The sequence below is a fragment of the Alligator mississippiensis genome, chromosome 1, assembly GCF_030867095.1.
Source record: "Alligator mississippiensis isolate rAllMis1 chromosome 1, rAllMis1, whole genome shotgun sequence".
Lineage (NCBI taxonomy): Eukaryota > Metazoa > Chordata > Crocodylia > Alligatoridae > Alligator > Alligator mississippiensis.
This window is the reverse complement of record NC_081824.1, coordinates 115,356,519-115,377,064: the sequence shown is the minus strand read 5'-3', so window position 1 is coordinate 115,377,064 and position 20,546 is coordinate 115,356,519. Positions and strand designations below refer to the sequence as shown.

At 42.9% G+C, this 20,546-nt stretch overlaps 1 protein-coding gene across 3 annotated transcripts in view; it reads left to right on the top strand.

The window, feature by feature from the left end:
- Nucleotides 1-5,751, top strand: part of LOC106737303 (trace amine-associated receptor 1) — a 31,158-nt gene extending 25,407 nt beyond the window's left edge. For all 3 annotated transcript variants that reach the window (XM_019479679.2, XM_059713161.1, XM_059713152.1), the window contains one exon: nt 2,646-5,751. In XM_019479679.2, coding sequence (XP_019335224.1) covers nt 2,646-3,775 — 1,130 coding nt within the window. In that variant the 3' untranslated portion in view covers nt 3,776-5,751. The remainder of the gene's footprint in view (nt 1-2,645) is intronic.
- The last annotated feature ends 14,795 nt before the right edge of the window (nt 5,752-20,546 follow it).

Below are 20,546 nucleotides of genomic sequence, written 5' to 3'. Positions count from 1 at the left end.
TTGTTCTGCAAGTGAAGTCACCTCCAAATTGGGACAGTAAGTTACAGTTTTTATTGAGTGAGCTGCTGTCTTGGGCCACTCCTACTCAAACCTGTCATTACCCCCAAATTTGGGCTCGGATCTTACTCAGCAGATTCTTTTGCTTAGTAATTAGTTTCTTTTGTTAATCATTTTAATTTCTTTGGGGAGCTTCCATACCACTGCAAGTGACCTTTTCTTACCAATCTGGTCAAAAGGCTCTAGGGTTTGATCTCTCGGAACTCAGGATATTTGCTAAAAAGATCATTGTTAGGTTCTCTTTGTAAAAGACTTCTAAAGATAAAATTCAAAAGTTAAAACTTTGAGCAAAGTTAAGACCTTTTGCACGTAGTCCAAAACAATGAGCTAGATAAGGAGATAGATCTTATCTTCTTCCTGAAACTGGCTAATGGGCAACCATTACAAACATTCAAACTATTTCATTCAATATGACAATGCATTCAGAATGATGGCCAGAAATGTAAGAAAATGCAATTCCCTTTCATTTATGCACACAGGGAAACAGAATTCTGGCCTGAGTGTTCAAAGGCCTGGCAGGTACTACATACAGAGATGCTAACATATCTTTAAAACAAAATACAAAGATCTCTGTACAATGTTTAGGCGGTATTACAGAAACATATTATAGGTCTTCTAACATTAAAATAGCCAAGGAAATGTAAGTGGAAATGTACTTTACTACCTGCCTCCTCCTACTCCTATGCCTCCTCCTATTATGCCTGCCTACTATTGCCTCCTATGCACAGTGAGGCCATTGTATTGCTTGTCCCACAGAGACCAAAGGAAATGGGAAATGGGACACAGACCCACACATGGGTGACTGGTGCCTCCTGATTCAGGGGGAGCACCAGATTGCCGATGTGGGGGGGAGGGGAGGGACAGTTTCCACCAGCACTTTTGCCAGCACTTCTGGTTTTGCGGTTGGCGCTTCCAGGGTCTGCATGGCTGATCTCAGGGGGTGCACATGCACCTGTGTGCACCCTCTATGTGTCACCAATGCCCACACACTTTCTAAGCCTGCCCACTGAGGGAGCCTATACATGAGCATGGAGGCTGCTCCAACGTGTTGGAATTCCAGCGTATTAGAGCAGACTTTAATTAAAGTACCTCCCACCCCAATCCCACAGCACATGTAAAAGTACCCTGGGTGTGTTTACACATGTATTAAAGAGCTTTTTCTACTGTGCATTACTATATTACCATGGCTTTTTACACACCACTTTAATGAGCAGTGTCAGAGCAGAGCTTAGTGGTTGAGTGCCTCGGCACAGTGGAACTTTCTAGCACAAGGCACGGTGAGATTTTGTACGAGGGAATTTCTCGGCACGGTGGAGAACCCCGGCGTGGAAAGGTTCCCGCCACTCATATGCAAATTCACACATTACTATTGACCGGTTCTAAATTATTCCTATGTAGCGACTAGCAATTGGCTCGCTAGCCGTATAAAAGGTTGGAGCAGTTTCCGCCCAAGTTAGAGAACTCCGCGCCCATCTCGGAGTGAACGTGGCAGACTGATCAACCGCTGACGACTCCCCGTCGCCGACCGACCCCAACGTACCCCCGTGCCCTGCATGCTTGTATCAAAGATATCTCATCGAATCAGAGCTCCTTGGTTAAACTGTAACTGAAGTTTGAAGTTAACCTTCTTCCTACACTGTACATCTCAACAGTGTAAGTAAAGCCATCTTTGTCTGAACCAGTACGCGTTTGTGCCTAATTCTACTCCAGCGGTCGAAAGTACCCATCTGTACGTGCCGGGTATGTGGCCACAACCCAGCCGACCCTTTCCCGGATCCCCCTCAGCCCCCACAAGCAGTACTATAGGCTATTGCACATTAAAGTGCACATGTAGACACACCCACTGTTTCTAAGGCTGGATAATTCTAGATAGATTGCCTCCTGCTCCCATTCACGTTAGCAGCCCAAATAATACCAAGAATCCTGGAAAGCATTGTCATCATTGCAGCCAATAAAAATTAAGATAAAGAGAGAACAGGACTACGGACATAAAAAGGAAGTGAAATTAGTAATGTTTTCACTTTGCAGGTTGTAGGCTATTTATCAACAGTTCTGAATCTCCTTGAAGACTCTTCTTGCTCTCCAGGTATTGCCAGCTGCATGGTTGTGCAATCCAGTTAGAATTCTAGACCTTTGATTTATGTCTCAGGGAAACAACGGTCAAGTGGGCTGAAGAATCTAAAGTAAATGATTTTAAAGAGGAGTGTGATTGCTGTAAGACAGTGACTTTATTTTAGAAATATAAGAAAAGGTACAATTCAGAAAAGATCTTTTTAAAGAATGAAAACTGGTGAGCAACACATGCCTCTTCACTATTGTAAACAAGGATCTATATACAATAAAACACCTTCCCTAATGCAGCTTTGTGACGCTACTGCTTTAATAAAGAGATAAGGATAAGCAAGGACTTTTATGATGTTGAAATAGGTAGGACATGATATAGCCAAAGAAGGTTCTTAGTTCAAGAGTCTAATTATAAAAGTATATTTCTGTTTAATCCTTTCCAATGATTTAAGGAACTAATAATAATTAATTTCATAAATGTTCCAGTAGATGATTTTATGTTTTCCTTTCTTTTCTCTCTGTAGTTACCCTGGCTGGATGCACAGCAGAGGAAAGCATAAACAACTCTAAATGTATTTCAGCTTTAGGACAGAAGGCGCCCGTGCAATATCCTGTGTACTTAAGTGGGTCTGAGCTCTCAGGAAGGATGCAGTTTTGCTGTGAATCTGTAAATGGCTCTTGCATAAAGAGCAGCTGGTCAAACAGCATTCGCATTTCCATGTATATCCTCATGGTGTGGATCATTCTTGCCACTGTAGCTGGAAACCTGACTGTTATCATCTCAATATCACACTTCAAGCAGCTCCATACACCTACAAATTTCCTGATCCTTTCCATGGCCGCTGTTGATTTCTCGTTGGGATGTTTCGTCATGCCTTACAGCATGGTGCGCTCTGTTGAACACTGCTGGTACTTTGGAGAACTCTTCTGCAAAATCCATACTAGCACTGATATCATGTTGAGTACGGCCTCCATTTTCCATCTCTCCTTCATTTCTGTTGATCGCTACTATGCTGTGTGTGACCCACTGAGATACAAGTCGAAGATAAATACTTTCATCATACTGGTCATGATCTTCATTAGTTGGACCATCCCTGCTATTTTTGCCTTCGTCATGATCTTTCTGGAGCTAAACGTAAGAGGAGCCGAAGAGATTTTCTATAATCACATCCATTGCGTAGGAGGCTGCTTTGTCTTTTTTAGTGAAACATCAGGTGTGATAGCCTCCATGTTTTCCTTCTATATCCCTGGATTTGTTATGTTATGTGTCTATGGGAAAATATATGCCATAGCAAAGAGGCAGGCAAGATCCATTAAAGATACAAGTAGCCAAACTCAGATCCGACTTGAAATGAAGCACCACATTTCACGAAGCAGAGAAAGAAAAGCCGCAAAAACCTTAGGCATAGTGATGGGAGTTTTTCTTTTATGTTGGACTCCATTTTTTTTCTGTACTGCCACCGATCCCTTCATGAATTATGTCACACCTCCTGTTCTCATAGATGCATTGGTTTGGTTTGGTTACTTGAATTCTACATTTAACCCAATAGTTTATGCCTTTTTTTACACATGGTTTCGCAGGGCACTAAAAATGATTCTACTGGGTAAAATTTTTCAAAAGGACTCTTCCAGAACTCAATTATTTTCAGAGTAATGCACGTAGAACTGTTGGACCATTCTCTGTTGTTTGGAGATCGTATTTATGAAAGCAAGAGCTAACAGTGAAGGAGTTGACAAATGCTTGCTTACTCACTTGTCAAATCTGTTCAGGTAGCCAACCATAGTACCTGAAACCTTTTCCCACTACTGCCTGGAACTTGCACCAAATGAACCTTGGTTCTTTTGTTATATTCATGAAAGACTGGTTTAATGTTTACAGTGTGCTGAGCTCTATACTATACACTTTAGACAAAGTTTGCAATGTAAAAAAACCTTATATCAGTGTATGTGGAGGTATATCATTCTAATGCAAGAAACAGTGGAACAAGAGAAACAAATAAATAAAACATTTATTTGTTTTACTGGTGCAAATACATTTTAATATCTGTATGAATCTTCTGCCCTGTAAGGAATGTGCAAAATGGGTTTCCTGTTGGATCTACAAATGGATTTGAAGTGATGACCTAAAGCAGGAGTTGTTAACCAAGGGTACGCGTATCCCCAGGGGTACTTGAGAAGGCCCCTAGGGGGTACATGCGGGTGGGTGGGGATGAAGCACTACCGCACATCATCCTATGCTGCCATGCAGGTGCCACCTGCCTGACCAGACACAGGAGACAGGGAAAGCTTGCACGTGGTGGCTGCTGCTGCTCCGCATTCAGCCTTGCAACACCCCCTTCCCCCCCACCTTGCTCCGTATTTGGCCACGGGGGGTACACTGCTCTGCGTCCAGCCACCAGGGGTACACTGATCCAAAAAGGTTGAAAACCCCTGACCTAAAGAATGAGGGGGTCTGGTTTAAAGCAATCCCTCTTTCAATGCTTATTTACATTTAATGAGGTTAGCATTGAAGATTGCATGTCAAAAAGTATAAAAACGGTAAGTGACCCTTTCATGCAACAAATTCAGAAGGAACATTGAACAGCAAGGGACTGGCACTAAAAATGTTTCTGGGGGAGTTGTTCAGTGTGAAACCTCCCCCTCTCCCCTTCTGCTTGTACCTGCCAAAGACTGGGTGATCCCAGTATGGGGAAAGTGTGGGAAGCAGCTGCTGCTCCAGTCCCCTGTTCCTTAGGGGACAGGAGCAGTGGGACCAAAGCTCCCCACCCACCCCTCACTCCAGGGACCCCAGTCTGAGGAAAGGATGGGAAGCAAAGAACGGTTGCTCCTCTGCTTGGCTCCTGGTCTCAGGAAGGCATGGGGAACATTTTTCCACTGCTTGATTTTTTCCAACCCTTGGGAAGGCAGGGGAAGCATTTCACTACCACTAAACTCCTGTTGGTCCCCTGAAGGACTCAAGCAGCAGGAAAGTGTACAGATATTTATCCTGCTAGGAGAAACTTTCCCAGGAGTGACATCTACTGGACTGAAGATGGGTTATTTTTCTCCCAGAACTACCATTTTTGTTCTGGGAGAAAATCTGTGAATGACTTTATGCTTATGGTTTATACTATGAGAGCTATGATTCTCCTGGTAGAAACTAAATGCCTGTATGTGGCATAAAACATTTGTCAATCAAAATATTTTGTTAGCTTTTACAGTATGACATTGTTATGTTAAAATTAATGTTCTATCAAACTGTAATAGAATAATACCTTTGGTTTGATCCTGCAAATAATATCAGAAATTGTACTTGCTACTGGGGGGAGTAATGGAGAGGTGCCAGTGAACTATATGTTGTAGGAAGAGCTCTGCTAAGTATAAATGTATAAAGGATTGGATCCTGCTTCCTTTTGGTTGGGAAAAATACATGTGCCATTTGTCAGATCTTGTCTGTTTTTGTACAATTAGCAAAAAGAGAATAAATATTAGCTGTTAGTGTTTCCCTGGGAAATGAAAATAATGCTACATTTCAATAGACCAAAATACCAATATCCCCTATTGCCTCTTTTAATATATTGTTGTTTCATTGCCATTTTGTAAATCTGTATTCTCCCAAGCTAACTAAAAATAAACCATGGCTGAAATATACATTATAGTTGGCCGAATATGCTATTGACGTTTTTAATCATCCATGATGCTTATGCTTTGTACTAGGAAGTAACAATCAGATAACACTCTGGTAAATTAACTGATAATTAAAGAATTAAGAATCTTTTCCTTTTCCTTCTTTGTTCCTTCTCTGTCATTCCCTTCTTCTGCTCCCCCATACCCCATATAGTATGTACTCAATGCAGGAAGGGAAAGGTCTCATGTCACCATATTCTCTTGAATGATCATACAGCAAGCACCATGATATGACCTGTGGAAGACACCTAGAAAATTTGTAAGACATTAGTGGAGCTTTTTACAAAACATAGAAGTTCTGAAGGCAGTTAATAGCAGAGCTTTTTCCACTGCCAATTACCTAGTACCAAAGTTTCTTTCAGATCATGTTCTCCAAAATGGACCATAAAGTCACCATTACCTGGTTATCTTGTGAATCCTTCTTTGAGACCAACATGAAGCCTTGAGAATACCGCCAACCAAGAGACTGGTTAGATAGCAAGGTAATTTTTATTAATTTATTAGTATAGATTATGGTTGGTTTAAATATTATGACTGAGTAGAAGTCATCTTTCTGAGTTCGTAACTGGCCTCTGTAAATCTTTTTTACTACTTGACTAAGACTTCTTCTTCATTCCTTCTTATAGCTAATACCTGAATGTTGAATGTTGTCTTTTCCCCATGGTTTACCAAAGAGACACTGTGCTCACTGTGCCTGACTGTTGTAGTGCTTTGAGTTCAATTGTATTGGTTCTAGTGGTGTAGCAGAACCAGGCCCCAGGGGCAGCAGCTCTTCTGGGTACCCTCCCTTTCTACCTCACCTGCCATGTTTTGATGGAACTTTAAAGATGTTTAGGGAGGCTGCTCCAGGATCCCAGAGTGAGCTGTGGTTCACTTTAGCTATCTGGTACTTCCCATACCCAGCTGGCCTCAGTCTTGCCCCTCAACTACTAAATTATGGCCCTCCAGTGCCTCAGGGCACCAGTTGCTTTATGGGTTATATCTGTCCTCCTTCCTCCCTTTTTTGAAAATGGGAACCACATTGGCCCTTTTCCAGTCCTCTGGCACAATACCAGAGCACCATGAGTGCTCGTAAAGCCATGCCAGGGGTCCCGCAATCACCTCTGCTAATTCCCTCAGCATTCTGGGGTGGAGATCATCAGGACCAGCTGATTTAAATACTTCCAGTCCCTCCAGAAGTTCCCTGACTAGATCCTCACTGACCCTAGGCCTGGGTGTGCCTCCCCTGGGGCCTACGGGGGTCCTGGTGGGGGGGCGGGCATGACCCAGTCCCTGCTTAGAAAAATGGAGGCAAAGTTTAGAACTGGAGCAGATAGGGGTGCCATGAGACTGGGAGTTTCATTCCAACAGGCAGCTGGATTGGGTTGGTTTGATTTGATTTGGCTTGCAAGACCTTGGTTATGGTTAGTGTTAGTGTTTAGGACAACAGGGATCCTCTGTAGGTTTTGTGTTGGGTATGGTGGGAACCCCTAGGCTAGGGTTAGATTTGGGGCCAGTTGGGGCTACTTAGGTTAGGATTAGAATTGGAGTTGGTGGGGTACCTGGTCTAGGGCTTCAGGTTGAGGTTAGTGAGGGTACTCAGTCTGTGAGTACAGTAGGGATCCTTGGTCTATAGGTAGGAACGAAAACCATAGGCTCACCAGGCTAGAGTTAGAAATCTGGCTGGAAATATGGTGATGGTCCCCCATGCTAGTCTTAGCAACAGGATCTGTAGGAGTCGTGGGTAAATTTAGGACTTGTGTTGGTAGGGATCTCATGGCTAGGGATATGGTTAAGGTTAGGGCCAATAGGGGTCCCCAGCCTAGGATTTGGTTGTGATAGGGGTTACTGGATTAAGTTTAGTGTTGGGATCAATAGGCTAGAGTTAGGGTTGGGGGTCATTCCTAGGCTATGGTAAAGCTATATTTAGAGTTGGACTCTGTAGGGCTACCTGGACTATGTTTAGGATTGAAGCTCATAGGTCTGGCCTGGCACCTCGTTTAGGGTCAGAGGTCAAAGGGGACCCTGATTCAGAATAGGTTTGGGTTTGGTAGGGCCTTCCAAACTAGTGTGAGGACTATAGCTGGGCCTGGGGCTAAAATTAGGGATGGGTCTAGTGAGGGCCTCCTTGCTAGCATTAGTTGCTTTGGAACTACTTAAGAAGACATAGTAGCCAATATTCATCTGATAAAACTGTAGCAATGGTGAGACTACAAAGGATGTACCTTCCAAACTAATTATCTTGGTCTAGCAGTAAGCAGTCCTCAGGCATCAACTGCTGACAGGCAACATCCCCAGATGAGGCTGGATACTGGGGGAACTATCTAAGCAGTTAAAAGCAGAAGATGCATTTTGGTTTTCAATTTAATAGACCCTATTTCAGTTTAGGGCCAGAATGGTGAAGAGAGAAAGGGTATACAATCTGGCTTTCTGAACGGCAACCATGAAGACAAAATATGTTGTAGTGGTGATATGCTTTACCAAATCATCAAGAGCTGTCATGCTAACAGCTCCATCTAATGTGAATGTAAATAGCAACAGTGTTAACTTCCAGCCACAGGCATGACAGGGTAATACTTCTCACACCAGCTACAGCAGATGTCAGTGTTGACAGTCTCAGTAATGTCTGTGAATGTTAACTGCCTGGAGGAAGACTACAAGACAAAGTATTTCCAAACAACTTATGGCCCTCACCAGACCTAGAGGGTAGATTTCCTTCTTCATACTAACTCCTTACTAGAACAGGAACTAGTTTTTGTGCGTCATGAAGCTCAGAAAGTTTCAGAAATAACTTTTTTCTCTTGTGCCTGTTTAGTTAAGTTTGCAGTTTCCCAAAGATCCTTTTTGCCTCCTGTTTGCCTTCTCTGCAGTCCCTTAAGGCACAGAAACTTTAATGAAGTCCTGTACTATTTTCCTTCATTATTTCTAATCACTGCCACCATGAAGGATTTTTTTTCCCCATTATGACGGAGGCATGAAAAAGGATGTGTTAATGAGGCCCCAGGGTCTGTATTTGAACCCAGTAGTTGGACATACTAAAAGAACATGATGAAAATATTTTGCACTGTTGTCCAGTCAAATTATGGCTTAAATTTAGCCAAGCAGAATGTAAGCAAGTGCATCTTCAAAGTGTCATCCTGCAAATGAAGTGCAAAGGGTATTGTTAAATGTGTTGTCAACACATATAATTACTGACCTTACTAAACATTTCCCAAAAGGCCATCTTTTTCAAAACAAATTGGCCTCCAAAGGATGATATCATATGTTTTAACTTTCCCAAAAACTTCTTTAAATAATTACTCTGGACTTTGTCACTAGAGAAGCACCTTGCCTTGTTACGTTTGCTCATTTTGCCACCAGTGAAGTCAGTGGCAATGAACTTGTTGATTCAAAGTCTGTAACTTTGCTTTGCTTTTAAACTTGTGCAATTCCTGAACTCTGAGACAAAACTGCAGGCCAATGGAAGACTATTCTGAGAAGTTAGAATTAAAAAAAAGTAATGGAAGATTATGGTTGAAAAAAATAAGGTCTCAATCAGGAAACTGTAAAAGGCAAAGATAGTTCCTAAGATACATTGCATATCCTATACATTTGATCCTGTTCTTAAATAAATAACAAGCAGTATTTTAAAGCTTAAGAGAGAAAAGAAGAGAAAAAAATACTAAGTATATATTCTAATTTCCTTTGGTTGTCTATGTGACAGTTTTTTAATCATCTACGTGGTATTTTTGATACTTACATGCAGGTAGAAATTCTATTTCCTGGCAGTATGAACACCCAAGTGGATACATGTGCAGTACACAAAGACTGAGCATGTGTAGTGGGCTATGCACATACAGTAGACCCCCGATTTACGTGAGTATTGTGTTCCGCAGGAATTTTGTGTAAGTTGAATTTGTGTAAGTCAGGACGACTTTCCCCATAGGAAATAATAGAATAGTAAGGGGTTGTGTACCCCAGACATACCTTAGTCATAGCTTTTTTCCCCCTTTTACTTGGTGGAATCATCTTTAGGAAGCACGTCTAGCATTTCACCTATGCATCTTGAGATGCTGTTACCACAATGGTGGCACAGCTCCGCTTGATTCCGCCTGCAAATCTGGTGAGGCGTTCATGTAAGTGTGCATGTATATATGCAAATCTTGCAAGTGTTTGTGTATACACGTGAATGACGTGCATCTCGAGGGGCATTTTCTAGTCTGGACCCTAATAAAAAATCACATAAACGCAAGACACGCATAAGTCAGAATCGCGTAAATCGGGGGTCTACTGTATGGAACTATGCGTGTGCACCCCATGTGGATGTGTACCAGTACCTAAGGCCCTCAAATGTAGGTAGCCAGATTCTTCCACTGTTTTAATCCCAGTAGCTGAGCTAGTAGCTAGGGTAATTGCCTGGGAAGCTGAAGACTTAGATTCCAGGCCCCTGTTGCCCTGAGGCGGTATGGACCTGCATCTTTCTGACTTCTTAGCACAGCTCTCTAACCATGCTATTTTCCAGAACTCCTTTCTAAATCTGCCTCCATGGGTAGCTAGATATATGGAGCTATGAGGAAGCAAGTAAGCCACAGATTCTATGACTTCATGAGATGGCTTTGGGCCTGAAAGAGGTGAGGAGGCCTGTGTTCTAGCCTGGAGCCTGGCACTGCGCTCCATCCATTTTATTTAATGAATATTAAATGCAGGTGGTGGTGGCCCTGCTTTCAAAGGAACACTGGAGATGAGCTAAATTAATGCCTGACCTATGGTTAATGGCTAACCTCAGAAATCAAAGGTGTAGGCTCAAAACCTTTCTGTTTGTGGAGGAAGGCGGGAAGCCCTAGAACTTGAGTTTCTAGCTTCCTAGACAGCTGCTTCTAAATATTCAGCTACTGGAGCTAAAACAGGGAAGGACCTTCCTCCCTCTCTGTTACTGGTATTATATTTGAAGGGAAGAAGTGCGGGGACAATCTAGCTATCTCTCAGTTGTACCCATGTATGGAAGTAGGTCACTATGTCTCTGTCCAATACTTTGTTTCTAGGATTTGTGTTGAGGCATGCACATACTTAGCTGTCTACACATTCAGGGTTATGTGCTTGAGAAGCAAAATCTCTACATGTGCATATGTGCCCAAAATGCCACTTATATAACTAAAACTTACTATTTAGGTGACCAAAGGAAATGGCAGCATAGATGCTTAGAAATATAGACCAGTTTAACAACTTATCCTTTTCACAGTTATGTGTCCATTTTAGGGTTTCTAGAATGCTTATCACTCCAGTATCTAAGACCTTATCTACATTACACATTTCTACTGACATAGACACTTGAGCAAAGGTGTGAAAAGATCATGTCCCATAACCAATGTAGCTATGATCGCAAAACTCTTGGTGTGGGCATAGTTCTGGCAGAAGGTAGTTCCTCCTTTTCAGGGGAGCTGATGAAGCTTTTTTTTAAAAAAGGACTGCAGACTCTAGAGGCCCTTGGCTGCCTCCATTATTTTCATCCATTCATGTCTGTTGTGCATCAGCCACGTTTCATTCCTACAGGCCTGACACTACATCATATAAAACATCTGACTTTTGGTCATCCCAGTGGCCTTCTCCCCTCTAGCACTCTGAGGATTGCTTTCTTTTGTGTCCAGATAACTTCTGTAGCCCTGGGGGGTCAGGCCAACTCTCAGGATCTCAATATTGTGCTGTTAGACAGGAGGGTGTGACACAATGTCAAATTGGTTCCCTTGCACCCCCCCACACACACGCATGCACACACAATGGCAGCAGGGGTTAGAGAGGCTTGATGCAGGGGCTGAAGTCTGCTGAAGTCCAGGAGGAGAGAGAGAGACAGAGAGAGAGAAAGAGTCCAAATTGTAGGAGGAGGTGTGCAGGTAATATCTTCCTATCCAGGCTGGAAAGGGGTCCTTGTCCAGTAGGTGTTGTCCAGAGAGGGGTTGCCGGCAAGGCCTCTGGGTGGATAGGTGGTGTGGCATGGTGCTGGTCCAGATGGAGAGGGCGTCCCCACTGGGTCTGTCTTCACTGCCCCTTGTTATAGGGGCAGACTTTGTGTGAACCTAGTGACAGGAGGCATGCCCAGGCAAGAGTCAGCCCCTGGCGTACTGAACACGTGTGCTCCATGCAGGGATGTACAGTTTCGGGTGTCTGTAATGGTGACAGTTGCTGGTTTTGCAGGGTCCTTTGTCTTTCAAATGCTGGTCTTGTCTCTGTTCCTGGGTGAGGTATGTGGTTCCTGGGTGAATCAATGCGAGGTGATGGCCCAATCATTACAGGCCATTCAGTAGAGGCCTGCTACCATTGTATTTCAATAATTCCCAATCACACTCATTCATCGGGGAACCAATTTACATGGAAGGGGTACGTGACTCATACAGCTGCAACATAGGATGCCCAGGCAGAGGACAGAAGATAGAGGCTTGACATATAAAATGGAAACATGACATGACTTTGGTTCACTTACAAACGCAGGCCTAAACCACACAATATCCATATGAAACAATAAAAATCAATACAAAAATGATAATAATACATATACAACAGTAAAAATCAATACAAACCCAATAATAATACAATTTGAAATGGTGGATATCCAAAACCAAATCTTGCTACCAAAGTAAAAATGTTTAAAGCTTATCCTAAGTCTGAGCTCACTTATACTTATCTATAGGGAATAGAGAGGGAGAGAAAAAGTCAGAAATGGTTGGGGAAGGGGAGGGAATGCATTTTAAAATAAATAAAAAAAAAAAGAAAAACTGGGGGTTTTGCTACACTTCCATTGTTTCAACATGACCTAGCCACTGTAGTCATTGTGCTCTAATTTACTGTAATAGAGATATACAATTAATGCAACTCATTAGGTTCTTATGCAGCATTTTTGTGTAATGGGATCATACTGTGCACCAAAGATTTTTAGTAAAATTTTCCTTTCAAAACAATCTAGTAGTATCTCACTCCTTGTGAGAGAACCCAGGCCTGACTGCCATAAGAAATACATGGTCTGATTATGGTTTTATAAACTTTAAGCTGAGTTTTCCTTGGGATAAACTTGGGTGACAGGAGCTTGTGCAGTGCAAAATAGGTTCCATTTCCTGCTTCTTGTATTCCTTTATTTTTTTCCTTAATCATACAATCATAGAAAATTAAGGTTGGAAGGGACCTCAGGAGATCATCTAGTCCAACTCCCTGTTCAAACCAGGACCATCCCCAACTAGATCATCCTAGCCAAGGCTTTGTCTAGCTGGGTCTAAGAAACCTCTAAGGATGTAGATTCCACCACCTCTCTGGGTAACCTGTTCCAGTGCTTTAATATGCTCCCTAGTGAGAGTTTTTCTTTACATCTAACTTAAGCTTCCCCTGCTGCAACTTGAGATCATTGCTCCTTGTTCTGTCATCTGTCACCACTGAGAAGACCAAGTGCAAGGAGCCCTTTCCTCCCCAGCAAGCTAGAGCCTCTCTTAGGAGCAAGCAAGGGAAGGATGGCACTGGCACCGAAACATGGACAGCTCACCGAGACAATGAGTAAAGTCAGCAGAGAGAACACAGAAGAGTCTTTGCCACATCAAGCACAGTCTAGCTCCATCCTCTTTGTAACCACCCTTCAGGTAGTTGAAAGCTGTTATTAAATCCCCCTCAGTCTTCTTTTCTCCATACTACATAAGCCCAGTTCCCTCAGCCTCTCCTCAGAAGTCATGTGCCCCAGCCCCCTCACCATTTTTGTTGCCCTTTGCTGGACTCTCTCCAATTTGTCTACATCCTTTTTGTAACTGAGGGTGAGTGGAGGTCCAAAAATGGACACAGAACCCCAGATGTGGCCTCTACAATGTCAAGTATAATCAACATTATGGAAATAATCGTTTCCCTCAATCTGCTGGCAACACTCCTACTAATGCAACTAAGTATGCCATTAGCCTTTTTTGCAACAAGGGCGCACAGTTGGCTCATATTCAGTTTATTGTCCACTGTAACTCCAGGTCCTTTTTTGCAGAGCTGCTGCCAAGCCAGTCAGTCCCTAGTCTGTACTGGAGTATGGGATTGTTCTAAGTGCAGAACTTTGCACAAGTCCTTATTGAACCTCGTGAGATTTCTTTTGGTCTAATCCTCCAATTTATTGAGTTTTCTCTGAATTCTAGCCCTATCCTCTGGAGTATCTACTACTCCCTCCTATGCTACGATGGAGAATAAATACTTGAAATGAGTCACTTGCTTCAAATGTGTGTTGTTTTTTGCTATGTGAGTTCCCTGATTTATGGCTGTCCTATTTACCAGCAGATATTGGTGAAGATCTGGCCGCAGAAGAACCCTTTCACAGTGTATACTGCAGGGAACCTGACTGCTGCAGTGCATGTCAAAGATAAAATGGCAGAAGGTCCCACAATACAGACTAAGTCTTACGTCCCCAGTTCAGGAAAAGGCATTAATATGTGATTAGTGCTCTCTTAAATAGGTTTGTTTTCTTTAGTTAAGGCCTAAATCCTTACTTTCCAATACCTGCTCTTTCCTGTCAGTCACACATTAACTAGACTGTTCATGTTTAACTTCCTTGTTTGTGTTGGTTTTTTTAATATAACTTTTCACCATCAGGCTGCCAGTTAAAATCCAGCCAAGGTCAGCAGAGACCAGAAGATTTTCTGGGTGACTGCTGTGCTATAGCTCTTGTAAAATTCATGTGAGCTCTCAGTTCACTTTCTGGAAGATCCAAAAAAGGGCCCTCAGTATTGCATGCTAAATTCTAGGCACTTGGGGCAGCTTTCTATTCTTTTCTAGAAGCCAAGATGAACAGATTTAGTCATCTACATGGTGGGCTAAGTCCCCAAAATGCCAAATAGCCACAAGCTGGCACTCTATTGCTGTCCATGCACATAGGGCCATGTGCCTAGAACAGAGAAGAAACATAACTAACTGATAAAGTCTGCATCCTGATGATGGGGGAAGTTTTGCCACAGAGCTACCAGCAGCCAGGTGTTTAATGACCCCTACAGCTCCTGCCATTGGCCAGTGCTGTGGAAGCCTGTTGTCACTGGAGCATGGCAACATTGCATTCAGAAGCACTTAGCCTTGAGCTGGCTCTGATGACCACTGCTCCTCACATGATAGAGCAGTGCAGAGGAATCCAGGCAGTTTTTGAAGAGCATTGGAAACAACTTTCTGGTGCAAGTGTTGGAGAGACCAACTAGGGGCTATGTGCTTAATGACCTGTTGCTCACAAACAGGGAAGAATTGATGGGGAATGTAGAAGTGGATGGCCACTTGGGCAGAAGCTACCACTAAATGATTGAGTTCAGGGTCCTGAGGAAAGGAAGGTAGGAGAACAGAGTAAGGATCCTGGATTTCAGAAAAGAAGACTTTGACTTGCTCAGGGCAAGGATAGGCAAGTATGGGAAGGATCCCCTGGGAACTATTTAGGGTTAAGGACTATTTAGAAAAGCTGGACATGTACAAGTCCATGGGGCCTTACGTGTTGCACCTGAGGGTGCTGGGGTAATTGGCCAATGTGATTGTAGAGCCTCCAGCCATTATCTTCAAAAACTCCTGGCCATCAGGAGAGGTCCTGGATGATTGGAAAAGGGAAAATATACCACCCATTTTTAAGAACAGAAAGAAGGAGGAACTAGGAGTTGGTTCTGGAGTCTGTTTTGTTCAATATCTTCATCAATGACCTGGAAGATGGAATGAAGCGCACCCTCAGCAAGTTTACAGATGACACCAAGCTGCAGGGAGTAGTTGATATGCTGCAGGGTAGGGCTAGGATTCAGGATGACCTCAACAAATTGGAGAACTGGACCAAAAGAAATCTCATAGGTTCAAAAAGGACAAGTGCAGGGTCCTGTACTTAGGACAGAACAATCCCACGCATCGAAACAGGCTAGGGACTAATGGGCTAAGCAGCAGCTCTGCAGAAAAGGACCTGGGGGTTACAGTGGACAATAACTTGAATATGAGTTGACAGTGTGCTCTTGCTGCCAAAAATGTTAATGCCATACTGGGCTGCATTAGTAGGAGTGTTGCCAGCAGATCAGGAAAAGTGATTCTTCCCCTCTGTTCAGCACATCTGGAGTACTGTGTCCAGTTTTGAGATCCCCACTACAGAAAGGACATGGATAAGTTTGAAAGAGTCCAGCTGAGGGCAACAACAATGGTTAGGGGGCTGAGGAACATGACTTAAGAGGAGAGGCTGAGGGATCTGGGCTTATTTAGTTTGGAGAGGAGAAGATTGAGAGAGGATTTAATAGCAGCCTGCAACTACCTGAAGGGTGTTTTCGCAGAAGATGGAGCTAGTCTGTTCTCAGTGGTGGCAGATGACAGAACAAGTAGCAGTGGTCTCAAGTTGCAGCAGGGGAAGTTTAGGTTAGACTTCAGGAAAAGTTTTCTCATGAGGAGGATAGGAAGGCATTGGAACAGGTTACCCAGAGAAGTTGTGGAATCTCCATTCTTGGAGATTTTTTAAGACCAAGGTAAACAAAGCTTTGGCTGTGATAATCTAGTTGGGGGTAGTATTGCTTTGAGCATGGGGTTAGACTAGATAACTTCCTGAGGTCCTTTCTAATCCTAATTTTCTATGATTTTATGAACTCTGAGCTGCATAGTGTCAGAGAGAGATTCACAGTCTGGAATCCCCTTCTGTAAATAGGTGCTTAAATCATTTCTTTAAAAAATGAGAGTTGTGGTCAATCCTTCAAAACATGGCTGCTAGTAGTGAGGCTTCCGCTTTCATTTATGCAAAAGGTCAGTGATTAAAGCATTCGCCCAGGATGTTAGAGATGTGAGTTAATGCTATTTTCCAGCCTGAGAAGAGTCAGACTCACAACTTTGACTTTCTAAGATAACACCTTACCTATCTGGCCACAATCTGTGCTGGGATCCAGGGGCTAGAGGCCACCCTTCCGATTGTAACTGTTCCACTTTGCATAAAAGAAATCAAGATTGATTCATAGGGGTAGGGAGAAAAAGCAAGAGAGAATGACTCTGTAGCTATGTCATTAGAGTCCTCTGCCTGTAAAGAAGAGAGACATGGGTTTTGGTCTCTGCTCCCAGGTCAATCTAATCTATGAGTCTGTTAATGTACTTTACAGGAAACAGTAATTGACCAACATATAAAGATGGGCCTTGGAATCCAAGCCTTTCCCAGGTCAGCCCTAAGTAGTCGACTATAATCATGATCCCTTTCCTTTGTTGCATGAATCTTGAAATATTTCTGCAAAGTGGCCCAGCCTCAACAGGTGGGATGGAGAAGACTTCCTGCCAAGCTTCTGGAACTCCGAACAGCACATAGCCAAGTGGTTATGGCACTCACCTGGGAAATGAAAGCTGTATGTTGAATTGTTTGAAGTAACTACTGAACTCAGGTACTCAATATCCTAGCTTACTGCTCTGATCATTGAACTAATGGATATAAAGGGAAGCAATGGTTCTTATTCCCCTATGTTGTTGAATGAGAGGAGCTGTGTGTTTTGTGGGGAGCTCACTCCTCTGAGTGCATGGCAGAAGTGCTCTGAACCTGTCTACTTGATCTGTTCTGCTCAGGGACCTTAATGGAAGAGCACTTACTCTGAGGACCCAAGTTCTTATAGGATACTCATTGAGTTACCTGTTCAGCCCTACCAAGAAGGAGGCACTTCTGGTCAGGGCTTAACAGAGATGAAGAACTTTATGGGTGGAAGCTCAGATGAGGGCAGACAGGCAGGAATGGTGGATGGTTTGAATGCCTGAATTCCACCTAAATTCTAAGTCAAGTATTTTGTGGGGTTCAAGCCTAAGTGTCCAAATGAATACCTTTCCTTTTTGGGTGAATTTGTTAACAGGTTCAGCTCAGATATCAAGAACTGAACAGGCTGAGTTCCTAAACAATTGCTTCCAATGCACAATAGCAGTATAAAGGCAATCTGAAAATAACTGTATTGCTGCATCTATGTGCTACCTATTTAATAGATGTCATTGTGAAGGGGGTTAAAGCAGCATCTTTCATAAGTATAATTTTAATTTTGGTTATAAAATTATAGAACTTTATATCATAGAATCTGTGTGACAGTGTTTGCTAGAGTGTGTTGCTCTTTCTAAGGTCCTGCTAATTCCTGGAGGTAAGTCATTGGTTAAAAACCTGGCAATAGGAAAGATGAATCTGCTCTTTAACCAGCAAGGCTGTAGAGTATGAGGTCAGTAATCTAGAGAGAGGAATCCTAGAACCATGCAGTCTAAGGGCCTTGTTAAACCATACACTGTGAGCCATGCAAATGTTGATCAGTGCTAGTGCTAGCATGGAGTTTGAAGCAGTCATGCCCTTCGTCTAGAAACCTTCTCTGACTGTCTCCCACCTGTACAGCTGTGACTTGCCACTAGAGGCCTGGTGAGCAGGGACAAGGCTAGGAGCTGTAGCTGTGAGTTGCCACTGCAGGGCTGATGAGCCAAGACAGGCTTCTATCCTTGCACTGTGGGTGGGGTATGCAAGATCCTGTGATACTGGAGGACTTCAATTTGAGCAGCACATCTGTGGGGAGTAGCCACACCTTAATGGAACAGGAGCTGGATAATGATAATCCTGCCCTGGAGTAGCATAACAAGTGCTTAAAACTACTTTAAGTTGTTAATGGGCAGACACTCCAGGGGTTAAGAGCTCCAGGAGCCATCCAAAATTACCGTGTAACAAGACTAACTCAAAGAAGGGAAGGGTTTCAACTCTGTATACTGTTGCTGGAAAACAAGCCACTCAAATGCTAACAACAAATGCAGTTGTCTCTAAATGGTTATTAAGCATAACATGAAAACAACAAGGTTAAGCTTATTAGCCAATAAATAAATGGAGTCATCAATAATGCTGGATAGGGCTCATCAGCCATCTTCGGACACAGAGATAAGACAATCATGAAAAACAATCATTCGCAAATGTGAGGGATTGCCTAACAAGAAGAATCAATGTCAATAATAGTCAGTAATGTCAGGGGTGAAAAGTTACTACTGAGTTTCTATACATAATTACTTCTGCAAACATTACCAATGCCAGCTGTTCCTGCCATATGATTAAATTACAGTAACCACTCCTGGGTTGTTTTCTGTTTTACCTGCATTATGAATTGAAATTCAGTTTTATATTTGAATAGTCGCATTTTTATGTGTTTTAATCCCACTTAATTTCTTAATAAGATACTGCATTTTTAATCTTTGAAGCACTAAAACATGAAATGTGTCACCCTTCAATGACATAAATTGTAAGGCTTTGGACAAACTGTTTTCATAGGATAAAACTGATTCAAAGTGCACATGCTTGCAGATATTTTAAAAAATATTGCCATATTGTTTGTAACTAAACATTGAATAAAATATTATGTCTGTTTTCTATATCAATGAATCTTTTAAGAGGGTTTTTGACATTTTTGTCTTTTCCCTGATTACATAAGAGATGTGTGTGATCAGAAACATTTCTGTGTTCTCAAAGATGAAATATTCCTAGTGCATGTCATTCATTTTGCTTCCAGTTGCTGTTCTTTGAAGATAGTAAGTGACAATGGTTTGCATAATATGATTTGTATAGGGATGAAACTACCTCTGGTCAGGATTGGCCTCTGAAGGTCCTTTTCACCTCTACTTTTCTATGATTCCATCATTTTATGATTCTATGTTCCTGTGTCATAGAATTTTGGTGACTCTTGGTATATTTTTTCCAGCAGAATTTCTTTCATTTATCTTTATTAATGTTTCTATATATGTAAGTTACTTTTAATGCCCTTACTTTACACCCATCAGACTGATCTTCTTCAAAATTGCCTGTTCTGTAGATCTCATTGAAACCTAAAATCCAAACTGAGCCCCTGGCATATATTTAGTTAAATGTGTCAGGATTAGATAGGATTCATAGATTCATAGATGCTAGGGTTGGAAGGGACCTCAACAGATCATCGAGTCCGACCCCATGCCTGGGCAAGAAAGAGTGCTGGGGTCAGATGACCCCAGCCAGATGCCTATCCAGCCTTCTCTTAAAGACTCGCAAGGAGAGCACCACCTCCCTTGGAAGCCCATTCCAAATTTTGGCCACCCTCACCATGAAGAAGTTTTTCCTGATATCTAGCCTAAATCTGTTTTCTGTCAGTTTGTGACCATTGTTCCTTGTTACCGCAAGAGGCGCCCTGGTGAAAAGAGCATCTCTGATCCTTTGCTGTGCCCCCCTAATGAATTTGTAGGAGGCCACAAGATCACCTGTCAGCCTTCTCTTGTGGAGGCTGAAGAGGTCCAGGTCCCTCAGTCTGTCCTCATAGGGCTTGTCCTGTAGGCCCCTAACCATAGGAGCGGCCCTCCTCTGGACCGTTTCAAGTCTATCAACATCCTTCTTGAAGTACGGTGCCCAAAACTGGACACAGTACTCCAACTGCAGTCTGACCAATGCTGCATAGAAGGGATCTGATCCCCAATCCCAGCAGTCACAGTCATGCAACACATGACATGGGCTGGTGCTGGCAATCAGCTGATTGTCAGTCCCAACTCTGATAGTCCCAAGTCTGGTTCACCTGGGGTTATCCAGGCTGATGTTCAGCTAATTACCAGCTCTGGCAGAGGGAGACAAAGGGTTTCCCCCATCAGGGACTTTAAATCTTGGCAGCTTCAGTAAGGCTGTGGGTCACAGGGGATGAGAGACTCCCAGCAGGAAGAGCTGAAAGGCTGCTTCCACATAGGACTTTAAACTGTAGGGAGCCTCTGATCTCCTGCACCCTATAGCCCAAATGAGTTGCTGAGTGTAAGGTTTAAAGCCCACAGTGAGAGAAGCCCTTGCATTCTGATTTCCACACCACCCCAACCTCCGC